Genomic DNA, 25213 nt, shown 5'->3' with positions numbered 1-25213 from the left:
TAAAATTATCCAAACACCCAAATCACTTATAAGTAGTAATTTATAACCTATAAATAAAATTATCCAAACACATAAATAACTTATAAGTTATAATGTTAATATTACTTATATGACACATTTCAACTTTAAGTTTAAGTTATAAATTACATTTTTTAAGAAATCCCAAACAAACCCAATATAAATATACCTCTACCAATTACAATTAAAAAATAAAATCCAATTCAACGGGCTATAAAGCTAGTTTATTCTTTAAATTATTGAAGATAATTTTATTTTTTTTAAGATTGATAATAAAGCCCCCACAGAACTAAAGCCAAACACATAAAAGGCCCAAGTTTTAACCCGGCCCAAAGTCTCACTTTCTTAGGCCCAAACAGCTGTGAGTCTCTCTTCTACACACTCTCACATCTGTCAAATTGTCAAAACAAACTCATTTGCAAAGAACAACACACAATTGAAGCATCAAAGTAAGTCACTCTGATCCAATCAATACATACACATACACACACACAATTTATGTATAATTTCATTTATTTTTCAGTTTCATGTAAATTTAATTTAATTTCACATAATTGTTTAAATCTCGTTTCGAATAGCACAAACCCTAGAGTAAAGCTCAATTAGATTCACATTATAAGATCCGATCCGACACAACTTTAAGTAGTTATAGATTTGGATCCGAATTGAAAATGTCGTGTTTAGCTCTTTCGTTACAACCGACAAATGGATCGGATATTTTGTTGCAAACACGAGAGTGGTTTCCGCCCGCGCGAGCTCTCGTTGCGTTATCCGCTTTTCGACAAACTCGATTTGCATTTGCAGCTGGAAAGCATAATTCTGCTGAGGATGGGGATACGTCGCTTGGCGATGATCCTCTTGCCGCTTCTAGTGGTCAGGTTATTGTTGGTGTCGAGAGTCGGTATAGGGTTATTTATCGCTTGGTTAATTCGATTTACGTGTTGGGGATCACCACGGTGGATGATGATTGTGTGAACAATGTGTTTGAGTGTATTAGTATTGTGAATCAGGCGGTGAGTGTTGTGGTGACTGCCTGTCGGGGAGTGGATGTTACGCCGGAGAAGTTGAGTAGGAAGTATGCGGAGGTTTATATGGCGTTGGATATTGTTTTGAGAGGAGTGAGTAATATTAGACTTGCGGCTATGTTGGCGTCGCTTCATGGGGATAATCTTTCGAAAATGGTGCATTCGGCGGTGAATACGGAGAGTAGGATTAGGGGAGCGGATAGTTGGGGGAATGTTGAGATGTATTCTATTGAGCATGAGGCGAGTGTGCAGTCTTTTTCGAATGCTAGTTTCGAATTGCCTGTGGAGACGTTGGAAGCAGGTGATGAGGTTGCTGCGACGCTTGTTATAAGTGGACAGAGTGCTGAGACGGATCAGAAGGAGAAAGTTGAAGAGGAAGAAGAGGAGAAGGATCCGTTTGCAGCGAGTGAAAAGCTTAATAAGCCTGAGGAACTTGTTGGAGGGTTTAAAAAGGATAAGGAACAGAGTTCTGACTTGTCGAAAGCATTGGCGGGTCTTGATGTTACAACATTACCACCAGCTGCAGCCACACAGTCAACACACATTGGGGTTGAAGGATTTGAAGGGGAGTATGGTGGTATAGAGTTTAGTCACGATACATCCACATTACCAGAAGATTTTGAAGGCCTCAATCAAGCTTGGGGTGGTGGTTTGGATGCATCAGAGTTTGTTGGTCCAAAGAAAGTTCCAAAGTCTCAGGGTCTTGGTGGCCTTGAATTGTTGCACACCAGCGAGGCACCAAAAGCTGCTGCTGATGGTGCTGCTCCTCCGCTTGAAGATGTTTTGGTTACAAAAAGTGAAATGAAGGGTCCTGAAATGTATATATCAGAGGAGATTAGTGCTGAATTTAGGGAATCTCTGCTTGCGAGAGTTGGATTGATGGGCACGGTATACCTTAAAACAGTTCCGCCAAAGACATCTGATGATAAAGAAACTGAGTTTTCCTTCAGGATTGATGGTACAAGTGGCGTGAAGAGATTTGTTATGCAAAACTCTCGTATTAGTAGCCTTGGAAATGGGCTGTTCCATGTGAGGACTGCACCTTCCAGCGATCCTATACCTATTTTGAAGTATAGCCTTCTACCTCGGTCAACTCCACTGCCTTTGCGGACTCGCTTAATCATGCGTCACAGTGGGACCTTGCTTTCTATGATGATTCAGTATGTGTCCAATCCAGATCTGCCTGCCCCACTTAAAGATGTTACATTTACTCTGAAACTGCCAATAGACCCGAGACTTTTAAAGGTTACACCAAAAGCCATGTTGAATAGATCGGAAAAAGAGTTGAAATGGCATATTTCAGAGATTCCTCTAAAGGGCGAGCCTGGAAGATTGAGAGCTAGGATGCCTGTGGATTCTAGTTCAGAAGATGAACTGGAAGAAATTGAGGTAGTCGGATATGTAAGATTTTCTTATCAAGGCACTAGATCATTGTCTGGGATTTCTCTGCAGCCTGCATCCGAGGGTAGCAAAGATTTTTATGAGGTTGACCACAGGTATGAAAGTGGGGAATATATATGCAACTAATGATGTCTTTTCTTGGTTTACTTGTCTGTCAATTTGCTTTTATTCAGTTGAGTTGGATGTGTATGAAACATCCTTTGTATTGTAGTCTGTAATATTGATCGTTAAATCACTGTGAGTTGTTTTTCTTTTTCTATAAGCCCTTAGATCTCCTGTTGAAATGGTTTGTTTTGAACTCTTTCCTGCCTCTCGCATGAGATATTTTTCCTTTGAGTTTTTGTTATGTTATTCTTCAACTTCCCTTTTCTCCAATTGGCTTTAATAAATTTTAGTTATGTTCATATTTTTGCTGCATATTTCAGTCTTAACGATATTATGTGTTGAAGGACTAGCAGTATTGGCTACTAAGAAAGTGAAATTGTATCTATTAAATATGGTGATCAACTGATCATACATTTGTAAGGATCATTACTCGGCATTACTTCCTGTTGATAAAAGCTACCTCCTATTTTCATTATATTTTAGTAGCACACTAGCACTAGATCTCATTTAGCTGTGAATGTGGAGGAAGATAATTTAGTTGTCGTTGATGGAAAATCTTTAATCACCATAAGGTTCAACATTACAAGTCATGCATTTCAGAAAGTTGTAGAAGTTGCTCTTGGAGTTGATAATTTTGAATATTTCGGAAGTGTAACATTAGATTGTTAGAAACTGTTAGTTTGTGTGTTGTAATATGCAGAAATATGGTTTCTCCAGTGTAGCATTTTGAACGGTTTACAGTGGGTAAATGTTTAATTGTATATCAACCGTATAGAGTGAAGTATTACAGGAGTATAGGCTTACTGTAACTTAAGTAATACATTATACATGTATTCTTGTTTTTTTTTTTTTTTTTTTATCGTAGGTAACCCGCAGCCGTTTTTTTCATCATGATATTCATGATTATATCCTGTTTCATTGTTAACATGATATTTGTGCTTGGCATGATGCTCCCATTTCATTGTTAATGAAAGATGACATTCGTGTTTAGTGTGATAGTCAAGTGTCTACCTGTTATCCGCTAGGTCACAAGTTGAAACCTTTGGCTTTGAAACAGCCTCTCAATGAGTGCAAGCCTGCATACATTTAAATTTTTGTCAGACCGAAGGTGGGAACCTTGTGCGCTAGAGATCCTTGATGTCAGTGTAAACTCTCGAGCTAAATTGGAGCTCTTATCAATGTTCGTCTCCCTTTATATTAACCCTCAAGGATAGTGATTTAGCTGAATTTATGGTGTTCTAGCCCCCCTCGTTAATTCTTAGGGACACCATTGTATCTAAAAGATGATTGTCACTACTGATATTAAGGAATAAGCTAAAAGTTAAACCGGATGTAGAACAATTTAAATTATAGAAGTTATAGACTAGTTATATGAGTCCAAGTTTTGAAGTACAAACAGAGGATTTATTTGATAAACTTGATGTGCATAACAACAAAGGAATTTAATTGATAAACTTAATGTGCATAACAACAAAGGATAAAGTAAGATAGAGACTTTGTAATTAAAGTATGCAAATAACTTTAGTTTTTGTGCAGAGACCGGAGAATTAAAATAAAAACAAAAAATCTTCGTAAAATGTATATGAATATGAATAACTATGTGGCATCAACTTTGTGCCTGCTAGTAATGGTATACAGATGAAAAGATAGACGTATGCTAACATTATAAATACTATGCGGGCCTCAACTTATTTGAACAATCCATCAGCCTATATATGATCCATCTATACGTCTGGAGCCTCGTGATTAGCATTAAATACAATCATGGCCCCACAAATTATATGTGGCCACTGCATCACTAATCATGCTCTGCTGCTCTCCTATCTTAATCTTCAATTTTTAAACTTGCGGCATGCAAGCGAGCGGCGCTGTTACTTTGATACTAGAATCATCTCTGCAGCTCAAAACTTTAAGTACTCCCCACGAACTTTTACTGTTAGCAGGAGCTTTTTTAGCCACCTCGATGCCCGGGAAAAGGGATTTTGATGGTGTACGATGAACCTGACGGTTTTTGATATCTTGGAGATCCATCTCAGTTGGAAATTTTACAATCCCGAACATTAGGATATACCACCTAGGTTTTGGAATCTTTATACTACTGCCATCAAATCTTGATGAACTTTGGCTGTTGTTTCTATAAGAATCCGGCGATTCGGAGCTCATGCTTGAGTTTCTACTTAGTTTTTGATAATCAAGGGACCTGCTGTTTCTCATCTTCATCTTGGAGCTGCTGGATTGGCTACCACTGATCTTTAACTCTGGCAATGACTCCGACCGGCATCTCCGGCCATATAAGTTTTTTGATGCATGATCTTGCTCTTTAAAAGGTATGAGCTTTCCGCAATTGATGATATCCTCTGCATGGGACATGATGAAATTAGGGTAGCTCGAGAACTCGAAAATCTCAGTTTTCTCTGCTGGTGATGGGAGATCTTGACATTTGCACAACTGATCTTCTGTTTCATGCGAATCATGCCCGTCGGAAGTCAAGGGGAAGTCACTGAGAGATATCGTTTCTTCATCTTGTTCATTTTCTTGATCTTGGTTAGCAGAGTTGTAGTAGTCCATTTCTATGAATGGAGATGAGCAGGGAGATGGAGGGAAAAAGCTATATGGAGATATATGTTTCTAAGTTAATTTGTGCTACATGTGGATTGCAATACAATTATTTAGGCACAGACGGCACAGCGTTTATATAGTAATACTCTGACTTTAACAACGGAAAGAGATAGGTAACAGGAGAATTGTGACAATTGGTGGACCATTGTCCTGTTTATTTTAACAAACAGGGGAATTAAAATCTGATGCTGTTCCCTTTATAGTTTACCCCTGATGCTTTAAATCTCTTCAGTAAAATTATATTTTTTATTAACTAGTATTGGTGCTTTCTATTGAAAATGATTTTATATCTTCTAGATATCTATATGATATGGCTTATTTGCTTAAGACTGCTAAATTGGTATATATTTAAACTTTTCAATGCGTTAGGAAGAATAATTCCAAGTCATAACCTTTTCTCATTTGATATTTATTAACATGTTAAATATGTTAACAAGGGGTATTCAAGTTGAGTAACTTTTGTCCGAAGGAATCTTGTACGCAAGTACCATCCAATGTGCAAACACCTCATTAATTTTGATATACAAAGAAGAGCATCATTTCATTATTAATTTTTTTGTGATATCTGTTCTAATAAATTTTCAGACGAGCAGTCGGTGATTCTGAGTAGCTTACCGCCCCTAAAGAAGGTGATATTGTGAAAATTATTCAATTTCCCCTCAGAGAAGTGAAGACAATAGTAAAGTTTGTCAATTTTAGTATTATGGGTCATTTTATTTAGTACAGACAACAATTTTATAATTTGTATTTTTAGCTCAATTTCATTAAACTCGAACATGTCTGTTTTGAATAATAATAGGAGAAATTTTAAAAGTGCGATACAATTGTGACAACAATAACAAAGTGCTGGATGATTGGAAAAAGAAAAAAGCAGGATGTGTTATAATTACAGAGAAGGGACAAACATAAGTGGACAAATTATATGACAACAGATAAAGATGAAATCTCCGTAACAAAATCAAGGATTAAAATAATTAAAAACAGTATGGTTACGTGAATAAACAACTGTACGTAAACATTTATTCTCTGAAGCACTTGAAAATTGAAATCCAGTTATAACATTGTATTTAGAACAAATTTTAAAGCTGGGTAGAGTAATTTTAGAGTTGAATGAAACAGATGCTTTGTTGTTGTAGTCAATATGATTTTTTTATTAATACTTCTTGTTGCAATTTATTGTCCTCGGCTTCTAGATGAAGAGAAAAACAAGGAATTAGTATTAAAAAGAGTAAAACACAAAGCGCATGAGCTGCATATGTACTGATATGTATATGAATCGAGCAATGTTAGGGCATCTTTCAAAATATTCTCAGGGTGTGGTATAAAATACGAATTTTAATTGGTGTAGTTGATGTGGTTACATTCATCTAATTTTACTATTTTCACGATTGAATCATAACAAGACATGCGATGTTTGAAAATAATTTTGAATTTTTACAGGATTTTCTAACATTTTTCATAGTAAGTAGCTTCTAGAAAAATTAAAGACATGTAATCGGTAATTAATATAATTGAAAAAAAATAATTTTAGGATTATGGGAGTTTGGTAGATCATGTAAAGGTGGTAAATGTAAGGACCATTATGTTGGGGGGCAAATTATAGCAAGGACTATTAAGATTTGTCTTCGGTCCTCTCTGAACTCTCTTACCATATTTTCTCCTCAAATAATAACAGCTGTTTGATCACAGCATATAAGTTAGTTATTGAGTACAAACTCGTAAGTACTTATGAAGGAGGGAGGAGGGTTTGTGCACCTAAGTTATAAGTCGGATTTTCAATTTATAAGCTCATAAGTTACATGTTAGTAACAACATACATTTTCTCAACTTATTTTGATTTTTTGCGTTTTTATTAACTTTAATTTTAAAAATATATTTTTAAATGCTAATCTAATCTAAAATTCATGAAATAATATGATTATATTTAAAAATTATATATTTTGATTTATTTAAATAAAAAAATTCTGAGTGAAATTATCCAAACACTTTTATAACTTATAAGTATTTATCTACTTATCACTTATAAGTTATTTGTTCATTTTAAATCATAAGTTACTTATCGCCTTGTTTAGCTTTCACTTCGTGAACCATCTGTTCTTTAATTAATAATCTACTATGGCTTGAGGGTTAAATTAGGGTTTAATGCTCTGAGTTTCAACTACAGCTAATTTCATGTCAAATTCTCTCCTCTTTCTCTCCCTTCTTCACATGAATTATTGTAAACTTTACGATTGCAACAGCAAAAAACATTAATGAACCAATAAACTTGTTTAATAGACAATCGTTGTAACAACAAACTTCTTGATAATGCAGCAACATAAATATTCATTCATCTCCTCCTAATTGTTGTGCACCTAATTTAAATTAACAATCAAACAAAAGAAGAAAATATGTTTTTAAAGAAATATGCAGTTGTTTATACTCATCTGTAATATTGGAAACAAGCACAGCAAAATAAAAGCAACATATCACAGAAAGGCCTCAACTACATAATGAAGTTGGACATGACTTAATCTTAAAGAACTAAAACCAGCTACCGAATACGATTTTCAAAGAGGAATTCTACCTTGTTATCACTGTTTCTCCGGGCAGTGATCTGTAAAACTGAACCATCAACAATGAGACGTTGAAGAATCCTTGTGATATTAGTTGCGTCATCAATTCCAAGATGGTGGTTTCCTACTAATGGCATCTGAAGCTGCCCCATCATTGCGAGCATAGATGTACCCCTCCTCCCGTAAAAGTTCAAGTAGATGTCCTTGAGATTGATCCATTCCATGAAGTATGGTGGAAGCTCCATCCGTGATACTTTGCATTGGTCAGGGATTTTAGTCTTTATATCCCAATTGCCGCAGGTTATGAATGCAGCTTTATTAAAATGCTCCTTTGTCAACAAATTATGTTTGGCCAGCCAATGTTCAAACTGTGGTATAACATCCTTAAATGGAATTGCTGTGTCGTGCCAGATAGAGTTAATACCAAATTTCCCAAAGTGCTGTTCAACATTCTGCTCTAATCGCTGTTTCCTCAATTTTCGGGGGCGTACGAATCGATGGAAGAAATCAACAAGCTCCAAGGTTTTAGCATCAATCAACAGAACGGGAAATTCAAGAATCTCAATGTTTCCCTCCAAATCAAGCACGAGGAAATAGTCGAAATTCTGTGGCTGTGCCTTGCTGAGATCAAAGGACTTTGTGTTGAGCTCCGGGAAACCATGTGTGTGCGTGTCCATGTGATCGCCTTGATCCATCATAGTACAGCAACCTTGAGTAAAATACAAACACGTAGTAGGCTTCCCAGGTGTAGTGTCCTTGAAAACATCGAAAAAGTCCAGCTTAGGACTCGATAATTCAGTAGAGGCAGAATCAGATTTGCCCATAGGTGTTGGTAAGGAGAATTCTACGATGGAACACAATATCTGGGCATGGAGAATGGAGATCGGGAAGAGGGAATTTTTATTTATATAGAGGAGTATCCGCCGCCTGTGCTGTTAGTAATTCTAGTTGGATATTGAATCTATTTGGGATCAATACTTTCCTATAGTATATGCTACAGGATTATAAGCTACACATGTTTTACTTTAATCGGTCCACCTTCCAAAAAAAATATTAACACTTTCCTATCTATATAAATTGATATATTAAAAATATTTAAAAAATAAAAATACATATATGAATCCAATCAAACAGCAAACACTTTCATTAAATCAAATACTTCTTGGTTTATCAGTTCATAATTATAAAATTTAAACATATACCGCTTCCCAGAAAACACCCCTTCCCATAATAAAAACATACAAATTAAAGAAATAAATAAGAAAAACACGTAACAAAAAACACCATTTTCTTAATTAATAAAAGACAAAAATTAATAAGAAACCAAATAAGAAAAACAAACATGTACTGTCCCTGCCGGCAAATCCAAGTCCACAATACGAGGACTTCTTTGTAACACCAATAATAATAAAAATAGATGTTTTAAAATATCGATAAGTTAATATCTCAACTACAACCCGATATAACTCAAATGCAACAAAAAAAAAATCAGTCATTTTTCAGAAAATATAAAAGAAGTTACAAATGTGGTTATTTTTTGTTGCAAATCGTATTTTTGCAAAAAAAATCCAAAAATCGAAAAATTGCAAACAAATTTATTAAAAGAAGAATTTTTGATAATTTCTTTTATATTTTTAAATAAATGAACAAAAATTGTTAAATCAAAACTTTCTGTATTTCGGTTATCGGACAAATAGTACATATAGGTAGTATAAATTGTATTACGATCGTTACATGTTAAAACAAATATATAAGAATCGTTAGTTTTAATATAATTGATATTTTGAAATTTAGTATTTTAAATATCTAAAATTTATATGTGTCAATGATGTAGTATAATTAATATTTATATCAATAATTTCAATCATACATAATTATAATAATAAGAACTTTATACATATAATTTAATCATTATATAACCAATTAAATTACGAATTATAATTAGTCCGTGTATCGCACGGGTTATAAGCGAAACATAGTTTCTTTTGGTCAAGTGGTTAACATCTTCCTAAAAAAGTACGTTAATACATTTCAAAACAAAGTTTAAAAAAATATAATTTAAATAATATATCTAATATAACTACAAACTCTATGAATTATTATTCAACTTAATTTCTAATCGCACTCAACTTTTTCTTTACCTATTTTGTAGGGAATGTTTGGTTGGTTGGTTAACATCTTCCTAAAAAAATATTTTAACACCTTCCAAAACAAAGTCTAAAAAAATATAATTAAATTTAAAAAAAATAAATAATATATCTAATATAACTACAAACTCTATGAATTATTATCCAACTTAATTTCTAATCGCACTTAACTTATTTCTTACCTATTTTTCAGAAAATTAAACACTTTCAAAATTAGTTTTTGTAATTCAAATTAAAAGTTGATAAAATAATTAATAAATGAAGAAAAATATAAAAAAAATTATTTAAAAAAAACAATAACAAATCATCCAATTACACCACTGTTATTAAGACTCCCACCTTCCTTTAGCCAATCAACCTTGAGGCTATATAAATTGATATACTAAAAATATTTAAAAAAATATTATAACACCTTCCAAAACAAAGTCTAAAAAAATATAATTAGATTAAAAAATTTTAGTAATATAACCACAAACTCTATGAATTATTATCCAACTTAATTTCTAATCTCACTCAACTTATTTCTTACCTATTTTTCAGGGAGTCAAACACTTTCAAAATTAGTTTTTGTAATTCAAATTAAAATATGATAAAATAATTAATAAATGAAGAAAAATATATAAAAAAAAATATTTTAAAGAAACAATAACAAATCATCCACTTACACCAGTGCTATTAAGACTCTCACCTTCCTTTAGCCAATCGACCTTAAGGCTATATAAATTGATATACTAAAAATATTTAAAAAATAAAAATACATATGTGTATTCTATCAAACAGCAAACACCTTCATTAAATCAGATACTTCTTGGTTTATCAGTTAATAATTGTAAAATTTAAATATATACCGCTTCCAAAAAACACCCTTCCTATAATAAAAACATACATATTAAAGAAATTAATAAGAAAAACACCTCACAAAAAACACTCCTTTTCTTAATTAATAAAAAGACAAAAATTAATAAGAAAACAAATAAGAAAAACATACAACATGTACTGTTCACTGCTAAAGATTCATGCACGACTCTATACCGACAAATCCAAGTCCACAATACAAGGACTTCTTTGTAACACCAATAATAATAAAAATATATGTTTTAAAATATCGATAAGTCCACAATACGAGGACTTCTTTGTAACACCAATAATAATAAAAATAGATGTTTTAAAATAAACAACATTAGCTTGTTTTTTGTTAAACAATCAGCTAATATGATTGCCCATCAAATAGCTAGGGAATCATATTATTTGTCTGGTCGTAGGCTTGATAGGAGTTCTATTCCCACTTCGATTCATCATTGTATTTCTATGGATTTGATTGCGTAATAAAATCTCAGCTTTTCGTCAAAAAAATATATCGATAAGTCAATATCTCAACTACAACCCCATATAAACTCAAATGCAACACAAAAAAATATTTCAGTCCTTTTTCAGAAAATATAAAAGAAGTTACAAATATGGTTGTTTTTTGTTGTAAATCGTATTTTTGCAAAAAAAAAAACCAAAAATCAAAAAATTGCAAACAAATTTATTATAAGTAGTATTTTTGATAATTTTTTTTTTATATTTTTAAATAAATGAACAAAAACTGTTAAATCAAAACTTTCAATATTTTGGTTATAGGACAAATAGTACATATAGGTAGTATAGATTGTAGTACGATCGTTACATGTTAAAACAAATATATAAGAATCGTTAGTTTCAATATAATTGATATTTTGAAATTTAATATTTTAAATATCTAAAATTTATATGTGTCAATGATGTAGTATAAATAATATTTATATGAATAATTTCAATCATACATAATTATAATAATATGTACTTTACACATATAATTTAATCATTAAATAACCAATTAAATTACAAATTATAATCAGTTCGTGCATCGCACATGTTATAAGTGAAACATAGTTCTTTTGGTCAAGTGGTTAACACCTTTATAAAAAAGTACGTTAACACCTTTCAAAACAATGTTTAAAAAAAATTAAATTAAAAAAATTGAATAATATATCTAATATGACTACAAACTCTATGAAATCCAACTTAATTTCTAATCGCACTCAACTTATTTCTTACCTATTTTTCAGGGAATCAAACACTTTCAAAATTAGTTTTAGTATTCAAATTAAAATATGATAAAATAATTAATAAATGAAGAAAAATATATAAAAAAATTATTTTAAAGAAATAATACAAAATCATCCACTTACACCACTCCTATTAAGACTCTCACCTTCCTTTAGCCAATCGACCTTGCGGCTCTGTAATAAATCAAGAAAAATATTAAAGAATAATTGTTAAAAAATAATACCAAATTTTTTATACATCCTTGCTATTTAAAACTCCATCTTCTTATAGCCAAGCAACATATACGCGATGGGCTAAATGGTCGACTGTAGTATGAGGACTTTTTAAAATCTTAGCTATCTAAATTTTGAATCATTCAATAATATAATACATATAAAATAATACGTAAATATTTTAACTTCATTAATTTCAATAACATGTAATTATTATTTTTATAAATTATTAAAATAATAAAATTACAAATGTTATAATCAATCCGTGCATCGCACGGGTTATAAGTTAGTAATATAATAATAACCGGAATATAATTTGATTAAACGACTATTCTCTAATATTAGTTATTAAAGAAAATAAATAAATATTGTTAAATATCCGCTAAACTACTAAATTGTTAAACAACTAGATATAGCGTACTTATCCTATTAAACTACGATCACAACGTATTCTATTATTAAAAAATGAATAAATAATGTTATATATCCAGTAAACTACTAAATTGTTAAACCAGACGGAGTCTATTTATTCTACTAAAATTATCCATTATTTTTATTATAAATTTATAATTATTATATATTTACAAAAAAAAATCAAAATTAGAATATAAAGAGATAAATAAAATTTTAAAATATTAACGGGAATCTGTGCATCGCATGGTATTTAAGCTAGTATTATTAAATTCTCAAATTTTTGATGTTTAATGCTTAAGTTATTATTATCGTTTAAATATTAAATTTAATTTTGAAAAATTTCAATTATTTTCATGTGTTTTATATTTGTTTTTTTAGATATATCTAATTTGAAATTCGATAGATTAAATTTAAATTTTAATATTATAATTTAAACGAATTTATGTTTTGATTTGAATTTGATATAAATATTTGGATTTGAATCCAAAATATGTTGCAATCCTCGTTTGCTAATAAGTTGAGTAAGTGTCTGGTAATAAATAGTCCTATTATGTATTTTTATTAATGTTTTTATGAATATATAAAAGAATTGATCCTTTTCAATTTAAATTTTGTTGTAATTGTTGTTTCGTACAAAAAATATTGAAATTTAATTAATATATGTCTAATTAAATGCATACTATAAGTAAAATAATAATGAAAATCATCCAATATATATCTATACTATATTATTATAATCGAAACATGATTTCGTTTGGTTAGTTGGTGTTAGGTAATGAATACAACACAGAGGGGGTGAATATGTTTTGGACAATTTTAATGATTTTTTGATTTACATAAACTTGGTGAACAAATCAGTTAAAAAATGTAACAATATTATGCTAACTGAACTAAAGATAATGCACACAAAATTTCAAAACTCACTTAATTTTATATAAAAATCAAGTTAGTGTTTTGCTACAAATTTTCTGGGTTCTTAATATGTTAAGAACTCAGCTTCTTTCTTGAGAGTTACAAGATTTTCTAGATCTATTTTGTTACATCTTAAACAAAGCATACAATGATTACTTTATAGAATAGTAAACACATGTTTTACACAGCATGCAATAGTATGTACTAACCTCTACTTTAAGTTAACTAAAACTAATTATGACTTAGTGTATCTTTGTAAATCGTGCATGTCTGTGACTTTTACTTTGTCAGTTAATCTTGACATTTGATCTTGTACTCTTCAAGCTGCTTTTTGTAGACTTTTCAAATCAGTGATTGATTTGTTTGTTGATTGATAATCTTGGATATTTAACTGATATGCATTATATACTTGAGTTTTACATCGAGATTTCCAGTTTGTTATATAGAGAGCTCGACATCTCGATAAGTATAATGGTTTATCAAGATCTCTTATTGTTCTGTAGTTGTTTTGACTTATTGAAGTGTATGAGTTCTCTATAAGAGAATTAGGCTTGTTGAGGTCTCTAATCTTCATGTCTTCATTTTGGCTTATCGATATCTCCGAGTTCTCTAGTGAAGACACGACTTGTCAATATCTCAGATATCTCTAGTGATAATTTGACTTATCGATATCTCATAGATCTCTAGTGATATTTTGACTTGTCGATATCTCCAATCTTCAAGTCTTCATGTTGGCTTATCGATATCTCTGAGACTTCTCTATAAGCTTTTCTTGACTTCTCGATAAGTCATTCTGGAGTTCTCGAATGACTTCTCAATAAGACTTAATCTGTGACTTGTAGATTTCTTGACTTGAATATTTTTCCTAAAATAAATTTATTCAACTCCAAATTTCTTCATATTGTCTTTAAGGCATGATCTTCATGATCTTCTTCTAGAGTTTATTCTTAGGCTTGAGACTGTTTATAGAAAAATACTCCAGTCTAATCTATTTACACTTTTACAGACTTAAGTGATACAATACAAAATGAAAACTTAGATTATCATACAACTTACTTAGTGCTGTTAATTTGACTCAGTCTTGTTATAGTACGGGCATGTCTTGCACAAAAATCTCCCCCAATTTGTGAGAAGATTGTTTATCACAAATTCATGCATGTTAACAAGACTAACCCAATGCTACAATGAACAATAAATCTTTACATAAAAATTGACAGAAATACAACATTTAACATTGAGTGATTATAGAAGTTTTAACAAGGCATTCATTACATAAAATCCTCATAGCCTGGCTGCTTTCTAATGAGATCCTTAAGAGTTACTAACACTTCCATTTCTTCTATAATTTCCCTCTTAAAGCTTCCACAAACTTGAGCCATTCATCTAATGAATAACCATTTAAGTAACCAGCTCTAAATCTGGAGTATATGCCAACCTTTATGTTCAGAAAATGTCCATTTTGTGAAAGTCTGCTCATCCCTTTTGCTTTAAGTTCATTTGATCTTTTCTCAATTCTTGCAAGTTCTTCTGCATACTTCTTATCTCTTTCTTCCTTTTCAGCCTTTGCCCTTGCATTTTTCTCATCCCTTTCATTCACCCATACACAAAATACAGCTATCTAGAACCTTGTGATTGTATCCTTATCCTTCATCAAACTGATCACTCTTTTGAATTCTATGGTTGAAAGTGTGTCCATTAGGTTACTTCCAAGTAAAGTGAAAGAACCATCATCATAATATATTCTAATTTCTGTATATGATACAACCCAGACTCTGACTATTTCTTCAGCTAGCTGTTGAAAATATTCTTCATATGTGAGGCACCAATTTAGTGGTGGAAAGTCAGATTGATCATAACAATTCCAGAGAGATCTCTCAGTAACTTGAAGTTGCTTTATTTTTCTCCCAACAGATTTAAAGTGAATCTTGGTTGGTGATTTGAATGAAGGTGGGTTTGTGATTTTCTTTAGGCTAGTTTGGCTGGTTGTGATGGGTATTTTGAGAAGAGGGTTTTCAGTTGGCTTATATAAGAATTTTGGCTTTGAGGTGAATGATGGTTGAGCTAAAAGGTTTAGTGGGTTGAGCTTGGTTGATTTGGATTGGTAGGGATTGTTTTTATGATCCTGAGACATCTTCCTTCTTCTTCTTTCTTCTTTCATCCCCTTTTCCCCTCATCTTCCTTCTTCTTTTCATATCCTTTCTTCTCCTTTTCTTTGTTGCCAGTTGCTCTAGAAGATTGACTTGGATTTGAGCCAGAAGGTTTTTGCTCATCATGCTTCTGCTCATCATCATCCTTGTCATCTTTTAAATTGAATTGTGAGACTGACAACATGATGTCAGCATTTATAAGATACCTTTCAAGGCTTCTGATCATTTCTTCATCTTCAATTTTCTTGTTCTTTTTGTATTTTAGATCAGATTGAAGTGTCATAATCAGCCTCATATTTCCTCTAACACAGTTCTTGGAACCATTGAAGATCTTACATTTCTTGGTCTGAGAGCAGATGTAGGCCACCCCCTTACTTGGATATAGATAAGCTTCAGGAAAAGCATCTATTTGAGCCTTTTTAAGTTCATGTAGCAATTGGGTGTCCTCTGTGATGCCCACATGTACCTTGTCAATCACTACATCCAGCTCAGATGCTCTTAAGGTTCTAAGATTTAGAAGAGACATCTGGAGACATCTGTCCGCACCAGCGTCATTGATATTCACAACAATCCTTTTCTCCAAATAGTTATTGATTCTCACAACCACTGCCCTAATGGAGTTGATATTCTTGGTCTTTGCAGGTGATCTAGTTGTTTTGAAGAGACATCCTCAGGACTACAAGAATTTCACTGAATTCTTGATCTTGATTTGGTCCTTCTGCAGCCTTGATGAGTTTTGTCTTTTCCCACATCTTGGAATGATTGAGCTTGTGAAGAACTTTGGCCATGCTGAGTTGATGTAATAGGCTCCTTAGATTTACCAGCATCCTTGGACTGATGAATCCTAGCTGCTATCTCCCCCTTAGTCTTGGGAACATGCATGAGAAGGGGAGTTGGTATATCTGGCCTTATAGCTTCAGGCAATGAGGGCAATGGTATGTTGAGTTTCCCAATGATGGCTCCCAAAGCCACATAATTCTGCATTTGAAGATGCTTGTGAGATCCACCAGGGTTTTGATGTCTGTTTGTTGACTATGTACCAAAGATGTGAGAGTAGGTACTTGTGCACTTAGTGAGTCATTTGAGGTTTGGAGAGAAGACACTTGTTGTTGAAGTTCTTGAATTTGCATGGTTGATGAGGATTGAGATGTGGAGGAAGTAGTGACACCAAAATTATCATGCACAGCCTTTTTAATTTCTTCCATGAGCAAAACTAAATGAGTGTTATCTGCTAGAGTGTATCTGATCCAGCTTCAGTCTTGAGTCATTGGGGTGAATGATATGTTTTTGAACTTGGTCATGCAGGGCTACAAATGAGGTTCTTAGATTCTTTACACTAGATTCCACTCCACTTAGATCATACCTAATCATATGATCAACAAAGGTTGTGAATTTATTCTTGATCTCTGTCTGTGAGGGAATGATTTGATACATCTGTTCTCTAACCATCCTCATAATCTTATCATGATGCCCAATTAAAGTAATTTGAAGTGCTTTTCCAAAGTTATGGAAAGTTTTGATTTGAGCCTTGTATACTTCATTTACTGCATCATATACTTCCTGCGGAGATAAGGATCTAGCATTGCTCCCCAGGATGGTTAGATATTCTTCCCTGAATTTGGCTAAAATAGCATCCATTTCAATTGTAAATTTCTTATCCAGCCATGCATCACAGTTTGCATCCTGACCAACTTCATCAATAATTTTAGCCAGTTGTTCTTCAACATCTATCTGGTAGGATAGCATGATGGTATGGTAGTCTTGATTTGACATGTTGGATGTGAGAAGCTACTGTGATATTTGAGCAAGGCCACCAAGTCGGTCAACCATAAGATCATCAACTGTGTAAGGTTGAGATGCAGCTTCTTGTAGCCATTGGGAGATGAGGTGAGGTTCTTGCGGTTGAAAAGTGGAAGGTTGGTTGGATGAGTGAGAAGGAGATAGTGTGACTGAACCACGTGTGACAGGAGTCACAGTTTTACTCACAGATTGCTCTGTGGTTATGACAGGGTGTTGTTCTCCACTTGTGGTGGGAACCTCCAGTTGAATTGGAGGGGATTTGACTGGGTTACTGTCATGTGCACCAGCCTCAAACCCTTGTGCTTCTTGCAAAGCACTGTCACATGAATGTGATGTTCTTGCCTCTCCCATAGCAGGGTCATTGGCAATTGTACTCCCAGCTTCAATTGTTAGTGCAATTTCACCTAGGGTTTTGAGTGGAGTTGTTCCTGTGACAGGGACCTCCAATTGAATTGGAGAGGATTTAAATAGCTCTCCTTCAGGAGTACTACCCTCAAACCTTACATCTTATGAAGACTGATTTGCACATGAAGGTGCATCTGTAATCACCATGAGGTCTTCAATAAAAACTGATGAATCCTCCATGTTTGTGATGGTGTCATCAAGGTCTACCCCGTCTAGTAGCATCTCACCATCTAAATTTGGTGTTTGGGTGGTGAGCAAGGTTTCTTGAACCAAGTCACTTGAGTGGGGTTGCACTTGAGAATTATATTTAAGTACTGTGTAAGAAGAAGAAATTTTAGAGATTAGAATTTGTTGATCAAGAGTGAGTGTTGGCAACTCCCCCTGAATAGATGAGGAAACTTCAAGGGATGTGCTCTCCTTGTGTGTGCCATCCTTATTTCTCCTTCCATACACTTGAATTTTTTCAAGTGATAGTTGTGCAGACTCAGTACAAGGTGTATTTGGGCTAATGCTCTTTTTAATAGAGACATCCTTTTGAGAGGGTGCCTCTAGAGTCTGTTTATGTCCCTTGTTTATAACTACATCCTTTTGAGAGGATGCAGAGGTGGTTTGAGTGGTCAGCTCTAAGTTTTTAGCCTTCTTTGGTTTTCTAACCAAGGGTGACTCTGTTGGTGTTTGTTCCTCACCACTCTCATTCATGATTATCAGGTTTGCCTGCTTTCTCTTCTTTATACTCACTTCACCCTTTTGAGAGGATGAAGTGGTTGGTTTCCTAGCTTCTAGTGGTATAGAAGAATTGGTCTCAGCTTGGAAAGGCCCCTGTTGGTTGTCCTGTATTTGTACTTCTACAGGTTCAGGGATCATAGTTGTACTAGATTGTGCATTTGATCTCATGTCAGGCATGGGGTAAGGGTAAGTCTTAAACCTCTACATCATAAATGGAGTGATTTTTAGACCTATAGTTATCTTGTTCTTTGTAGTAAGTGAGCTAGATATAATTTTGGACACTTTCTTACAATTGCCTATTTTTGTGTTGTTTATACCATTAAGCAAATGTATGTCTGATACTTTATGATTTAAAGTAGACATAATAAATCTAGGAAAGAAAATTTCCTTATCTCTTGCAGTTAGGGCCATTGTTAGCCTGGTAGCAAGTTCTTCGAGGATCAATAGACCAACATTCAAGTGTGTGTTGTGGGCTATTGAGAACACCAAATTTTGCACCACACTTGAGATGTTGTCATATCCTGTCTTTCTGCAGGTGAATGCCCTTACTATAGAATCAAACACAAAAGACCATTCCTTCCTCAGGTTTTTTCTATTTAGACTTGCTAGATTGATCCTTCCACCATAGTTGTGAAATCCATGAACTCGGCTAGCTCATCCTGTGTTGGCACCTCCACCAAATTTGCAGTTGGAAGACCCAAAGATGCATTCACATCTTGCTCATTGAACTCTAATTTTTGGCCTCCAATTGAACAGGTCACCACCATGGACACGGAGTTGTCATTCATAATTGTTTTTACTACAGCTGTTGTCCAGAACTCATACAGGACATCCAAATACAGGATTGGGTTAGCAGTTAAAGCACCTGCAAGATAAGATTCAGACAAAAATTTGACAAACCCCTTGAAACTATCAGGGGCTTGGTTAGCATCAGTGAAAGCAAGGTAATTGGTTCCTTGTTTTGGGATTTCATCTCTAACATTGTTGAGTGCCATTGTTTTTGAGTAATAAGGAATGGGTAAGAAAAATTAGAGAGAAAGATCTTGAAACGAGAGAGAAATCGGTTTAGAATTGAAAATTTTAGGTCACTTAGAGTTCTCGATGGCGTAAGTATGTGTATGTCGAGATGTCTGAGTATTTATAGTAAAAGCAAATGACTTTTTGAGAACTAAAAAATAAACGTTTGGAATTTGCTTATCGAGAAGACATTTTGAAAAGAGAATTACATATCGAGAAGTCATTTTAATTTTCTCTGTTAGAGAACTAAAATTGACTTTTCGAGATGTCAAATAAATACCCAGTTTGTGCAAAATGGACCGAATTGTTTCCAATTTTTATTTTAATAAATCCAAATAAAGTCAGAATAAATTTATCAAGAGTAATTTACCAAAATGACTTATCGATAAGTCATAACAATGCGTATCGAGAAGTCCTTCGAGAAGTCTTAAAATGACTTGTCGATACGTCAATTAGACTTATCGAGAACTCAGTTCTCTATATAATCTTTATCACTTTAATTCTACCTTGTGCTAATTTTACATACTGAAAATGTAAATCAACATTTAGACAGTTTTCTTAGAATTGAAAAATTCTAAGCTAAATTTTGAATTTTGAAAAATAAATATGCAGAGATTTCTGAAATATTTATAATTCATATTTCAATTAATTTACAATTAATCAAATGAATTTTGATTTATTAGAAATTAATTTGCTGCAAAACATTAGCTGAGTTCTTGCCTTAGGATGAAGAATTAAGCATTCTAATTTCACCTACAAGTCTAGTGAAATTTGCTTCATCCAAAGGTTTAGTAAAAATGTCAGCTAATTATTTTTCTGTGGAAACAAAAATGAGCTCAGTGGTACCATTTGCAGCATGTTCTTTAATAAAATGGTACCTTACATCAATGTGCTTTGTTCTAGAATGATTAACTGGATTAGCCACAATAGATATAGCACTAGTATTTTCACACATAATTGGAATTTTGTGTAACACTAGGCCATAGTCCATTAGCTGATTCCTAATCCAAAGCACTTGAGCACAGCAACTTTCAGCAGCTATGTATTCAGCCTCAGCTGTGGAAGTTGACACAGATTACTGTTTCTTGTTATACCAGGATACAAGTCTTTGTCCAAGAAACTGACAGCTTCCACTAATACTCCTTCTGTCAACCCTGCATCCAGCAAAATTTGCATCTGTGTATCCAACAACTTCAAAACCAGTTCCCTTGGGATACCATAATCCCAAGTTTGGAGTCCCCTTCAAGTATCTGAAAATCCTCTTCACAACCATCACATGTGATTCTTTTGGATTGGCTTGAAATCTTGCACACGGACATATTACAAACATGATGTCTGGTCTATTTACAGTTAAGTACAACAAAGATCCAATCATTCCTCTATAGCTTGAGATATCTACACTCTTGCCGTTCTTATCTTCATTTAACTTTGTAGCTATAGACATAGGTGTAGATGCAGGTGAACAATCACCCCTACCAAACTTTTTCAATAAATCTTCGACATACTTAGTTTGGCTGATGAAGATACCATCACTTCTTTGACTGACTTGAAGTCCAAGAAAGTAACTTAATTCCCCCATCATATTCATTTCATATTCACTATGCATAAGCTTAGAGAATCTTTGTCAAAGCTTTTCATTTGTAAAACAAATATAATATCATCCATATAGATCTGAACTAGGATTATATCATCCCCATGCTTCTTGTAGAAGAGAGTCTTATTAATAGTACCTCTAGTGAATCTAAGCTTAATCAGATATTCTGACAGTGTGTCATACCAAACTCTGGGTGCTTGTTTTAGTCCGTAGAGAGCCTTGAGTAACTTGTATACAAAATTTGGAAATTCTGGATCTTCAAAGCCAGGTGGTTGTTGCACATAAACCTCTTCTTCCAACTCACCATTAAGGGATGCACTCTTCACATCCATTTGATATACCTTGAAATTTGAATGTGCAACAAATTCAAGAAAGATCCTTATTGCTTCAAGTCTTGCAACTGGAGCAAAGGTTTCATCATAATTAATTCCTTCTTCCTGTGAGTAGCCTTTTGCAACCAACCTTGCTTTGTTTCTGGTGATAATTCCATTTTCATCCATCTTGTTCTTGTACACCCACTTTGTTCCAATTATACTTCTGTTCTTTGGTACAGGAACCAATTTCCAAACTTTGTTTCTTTCAAATTGATTTAACTCTTCTTGAGTAGCAGATATCCAATCAGGATCAAGAAGAGCTTCCTCAGTTTTCTTTGGCTCAACTTGTGACAGAAAACATGCATGAATGCATTCATTTGCAGTTGTACTTCTAGTCCTCACTCCAGCATTTGGATCACCAATAATTGCTTCTCTAGTATGACTTCATCCCACTTTATGGTGTGAGTTTGTTGACTTGAGTTTTCTGTATGTTCTTCACCATTGGAATTACTTGTAGAACCTTCCTATCTTTCTCCCCCTGAGTTTGTGCTGTAAAATTCAGGTCCATGAGATGAGCTTCCATTCTCATGATTCACTTATTTAGTTGACTCTTCATCTATTCTGTAATTTATGTTGACTTCAACTTCATCATCAGAATCACTATCAATATTGAGATTTTCAAACTTTAGGGTTTCAGCTTCATTTTCATCAAGGCATTCCAAGTTTGGGCACTTGTCATCATCAAAAGTAACATCTATGATTTCCATGATTTTCTTTGTTCAATCACATAGACTTTGTATGCAGTTCTCTCCAATGAATATCCCATAAAAATTGCCTAAAAAATTTTAGAGTCAATTTTACCACATATTCAGAGTTGTCCTTCAATACATAACACTTGCTTCCAAACACATGAAGGTGCTTCACAGTAGGCTTCCTTTTAGACAAGATTGAGTAGGGTGATTTTCCAAGATTCTTGTTGATGATATATCTATTTTGAGTGTAGCATGCAGTGTTCACAGCTTCTTCCCAAAAACTTATTGGCAATTTTGCATCTTGCAGCATTGTTCCAACAACTTCTACCAGTGTTCTGTTCTTTCTTTCAACTACATAATTTTGTTGAGGTGTCCTAGCTGCTGAGAATTCCTGAACACTGCCTTTATCTTTGCAAAATTCAGTTAAGGTTGCATTCCTGAATTCTGTTCCATTATCACTCCTCAATCTTTTCACATAATTCTGGTCTTCAACCTGCTTCTCAATCTTCTCTATGTCCTCAATTATGATGTGTGGAGTTTCATCTTTAGAGTGCATAAATTCTACCCATGTATATCTTGAGTAGTCATCCACCATCACAAGTGCATATCTTTTTCTTGAAATTTATTGGACATTAACTGGTCCAAATAAATCCATGTGAATAAGTTACAAAGGTGCACTTATAGAATTCACAGTTTTACTCTTGTGACTTGATCTTCTCATTTTTCCCTTTTGACAAGCATCACAGACTTCATTTTGAGCAAACTCCAGATTGGGCATGTCTCTTACTAACTCCTTTTTGACTAGAGTATTGATTACTTTGAAATTCAAGTGCGATAGCTTCTTATGCCATAGCTTGCTTTGCTCCACAGATGCCTTGGTGTAGAAGCAACAAATTCCACCCTCATTTACTGAGTCCAAGTCTGCAACAAATAAGCTTCATTTCCTTGCTCCTCTCAGAGCAACTTCACCAGCTTTCTTGCTGATAAAAGTGCATTCTTCTTTGTTAAATAAAACCTTGAAACCCTTGTCTGCAAATTGGCTGACACGAAGAAGATTCACTTCAAGACCAGCTACCAGTACTACATCATCAATGACAACATTTCCAGAAATCAATTTGCCATATCCCATTGTGAAACCTTTGGTGTTGTCTCCAAATGTCACTTATAGGCCAGCCTTCTCCTCAAACTGTGATAGCAGGGCCATTTCACCTGTCATATGTCTTGAACATCCACTATCTATGATCCATATGACTTTCTTCTTTTTGCCCTGCACACAATGAGTTTAAGTGTGTTTAGCAACCCAAGCAGTGTTGGGTACTTTCTTCTTGTTATCAAATTTGATAGAGGTAGAGTTTGATGATTCAGAAAAAATAGATTTCATTGAATGATGTGCATTGTCCTTTTTAGCTGAAGATTCAATATTGATTTCCTTAAGATCAACTCTCAGCTTGTGGCAACTTGTCATTACTTTCAGGTTGCAAGGCATGCAATCAAGCTTATCATAGAATGAGTAGGGATCTTCAGTTTTTTCTTCATTGTACTTACATGCTCCCACTCCTGGATTACTAACAACCTTTTTGCAAAGGTGAGTTAGATGATTAACAGAGCCACATTTTTTACATTGTTTTCTTGGAGCATCTGCAACATAAGCAAAATTGTTGCTCTTGTTTATCCCATACTTGCCATTTCTATTATTTTTCTTCTTTCTTGCATTTTCAGTTTTTATTTCCTTGACAGGTGTCTTGGAATCTTGGTTGACCATGGGCATCTTTTCAGCTTTGGAAGTTGGAGTTGTTTCTACATTTTTCTTCTCATTGTCTTCATCATCAATTTCTTGCTTTATGATCAACTCTTCTTCACTCAAACCTACTTCACATGCTTTGAACATAGGTGAACCAACTTTTCTTAGCATAGTTGGGATATCTTCATTTTCTGTTGTTTCTCCTTTATCACCTACAGCTTTCTTGTTGCTATTCAAAGCATCATAATCAAGACCAATAGCTATGTTAGCACATGGATTGTTCTTCTCATGATACTGATCAACCAACTCAGATGCATTTCTTAATGATTTCAGTTTCACCTCATTCTTCTCAATCTTTTCTCTTAACACAACTTCAATCTCACTTGCACACTTCAACTTGTTTTTCAGATATTCATTTTCTTGCTTGATTGACTCAAACTCCACAAGCAGTAGATCCATCTTTTGCTTCTCACTCTCAAGCTTCTCATTAGCTTTTGTTAGCCTACTGACTTCCTCAGTTGCTGCTACTAGGCTAGTGTTTATATGAAACATCTCCACACTCATCTTTTCCACAGTCTCCTTATATTGACTAGTATTTAAATCAATGGTGGTTAGAGTTGGTACCTTTGATTTTGAAGTGGATACTTCTCCATGCTCAAAATCCATAAGTTCATAGTTTCCAACCTTTTCATCCTCATCATCAACATCAGTATCATCCCAACTTTTTCCTTCTGCAATATAAGCTTTTCCAGACTGCTTCTTCAATAGAGCTTCATACTTTGCTTCCAGTTCCAAGTAAGCTTTACCTTATTCACCTTTTTAGGCTTTCTGCATTCAGTAGCAAAGTGACCCAACTCATCACAATTGAAGCACCTTATCTTTGATTTGTCCACGAATCCTGTTTTGTAGCCAGCTTTGTTAGCTGAATTATACCGAGCTTTTGGTTTCCAATTATTGTTGTTGGAAGATTGTCCTTTGCTTTTCAAACTCTTGGCTTCTTGACTCTTATGTTAGAAAATTTCCTAGCCAAGTAAGCCATGGATTGATACAATTCATCTAGCTCATCCAGGGTGTAATATTCATCTTCCTCTAGCTCCAACACAACTTGCTTCTGAGATCCTTTGTTCTTTTGTTCCATAGCTTGAACAACTGGAACTTGATCATCTTGCTCATCTTCACTTTTTTCTCTATCATTCACAGTTAAAGCACTTTAACCAT

The 25213-nt window shown here is 33.7% G+C and overlaps 3 protein-coding genes across 3 annotated transcripts; 1 reads left to right on the top strand and 2 right to left on the bottom strand.

Annotated features, from left to right (window-relative positions):
- The first annotated feature begins 411 nt into the window (after positions 1 to 411).
- Positions 412 to 2848, top strand: LOC141708772 (uncharacterized). The gene has a single exon (XM_074512547.1). It carries the CDS (start codon positions 690 to 692, stop codon positions 2568 to 2570), a length of 1881 nt encoding a protein of 626 aa, XP_074368648.1. The 5' UTR covers positions 412 to 689; the 3' UTR covers positions 2571 to 2848.
- Positions 2849 to 4115: 1267 nt separating this feature from the next.
- LOC141708773 (uncharacterized) lies at positions 4116 to 5195 on the bottom strand. The gene has a single exon (XM_074512549.1). The coding sequence runs from the start codon at positions 5115 to 5117 to the stop codon at positions 4389 to 4391; it is 729 nt and encodes a 242-aa protein (XP_074368650.1). The 5' UTR covers positions 5118 to 5195; the 3' UTR covers positions 4116 to 4388.
- Positions 5196 to 7427: 2232 nt separating this feature from the next.
- On the bottom strand, positions 7428 to 8682 carry LOC141706402 (putative exonuclease domain-containing protein At3g15140). The gene has a single exon (XM_074509167.1). It carries the CDS (start codon positions 8545 to 8547, stop codon positions 7702 to 7704), a length of 846 nt encoding a protein of 281 aa, XP_074365268.1. The 5' UTR covers positions 8548 to 8682; the 3' UTR covers positions 7428 to 7701.
- Positions 8683 to 25213: the final 16531 nt, after the last annotated feature.

This window comes from Apium graveolens, chromosome 2 (genome assembly GCF_009905375.1).
Source record: "Apium graveolens cultivar Ventura chromosome 2, ASM990537v1, whole genome shotgun sequence".
Classification (NCBI taxonomy): Eukaryota; Viridiplantae; Streptophyta; class Magnoliopsida; order Apiales; family Apiaceae; genus Apium; species Apium graveolens.
This window is presented reverse-complemented; position numbering and strand designations above follow the sequence as displayed.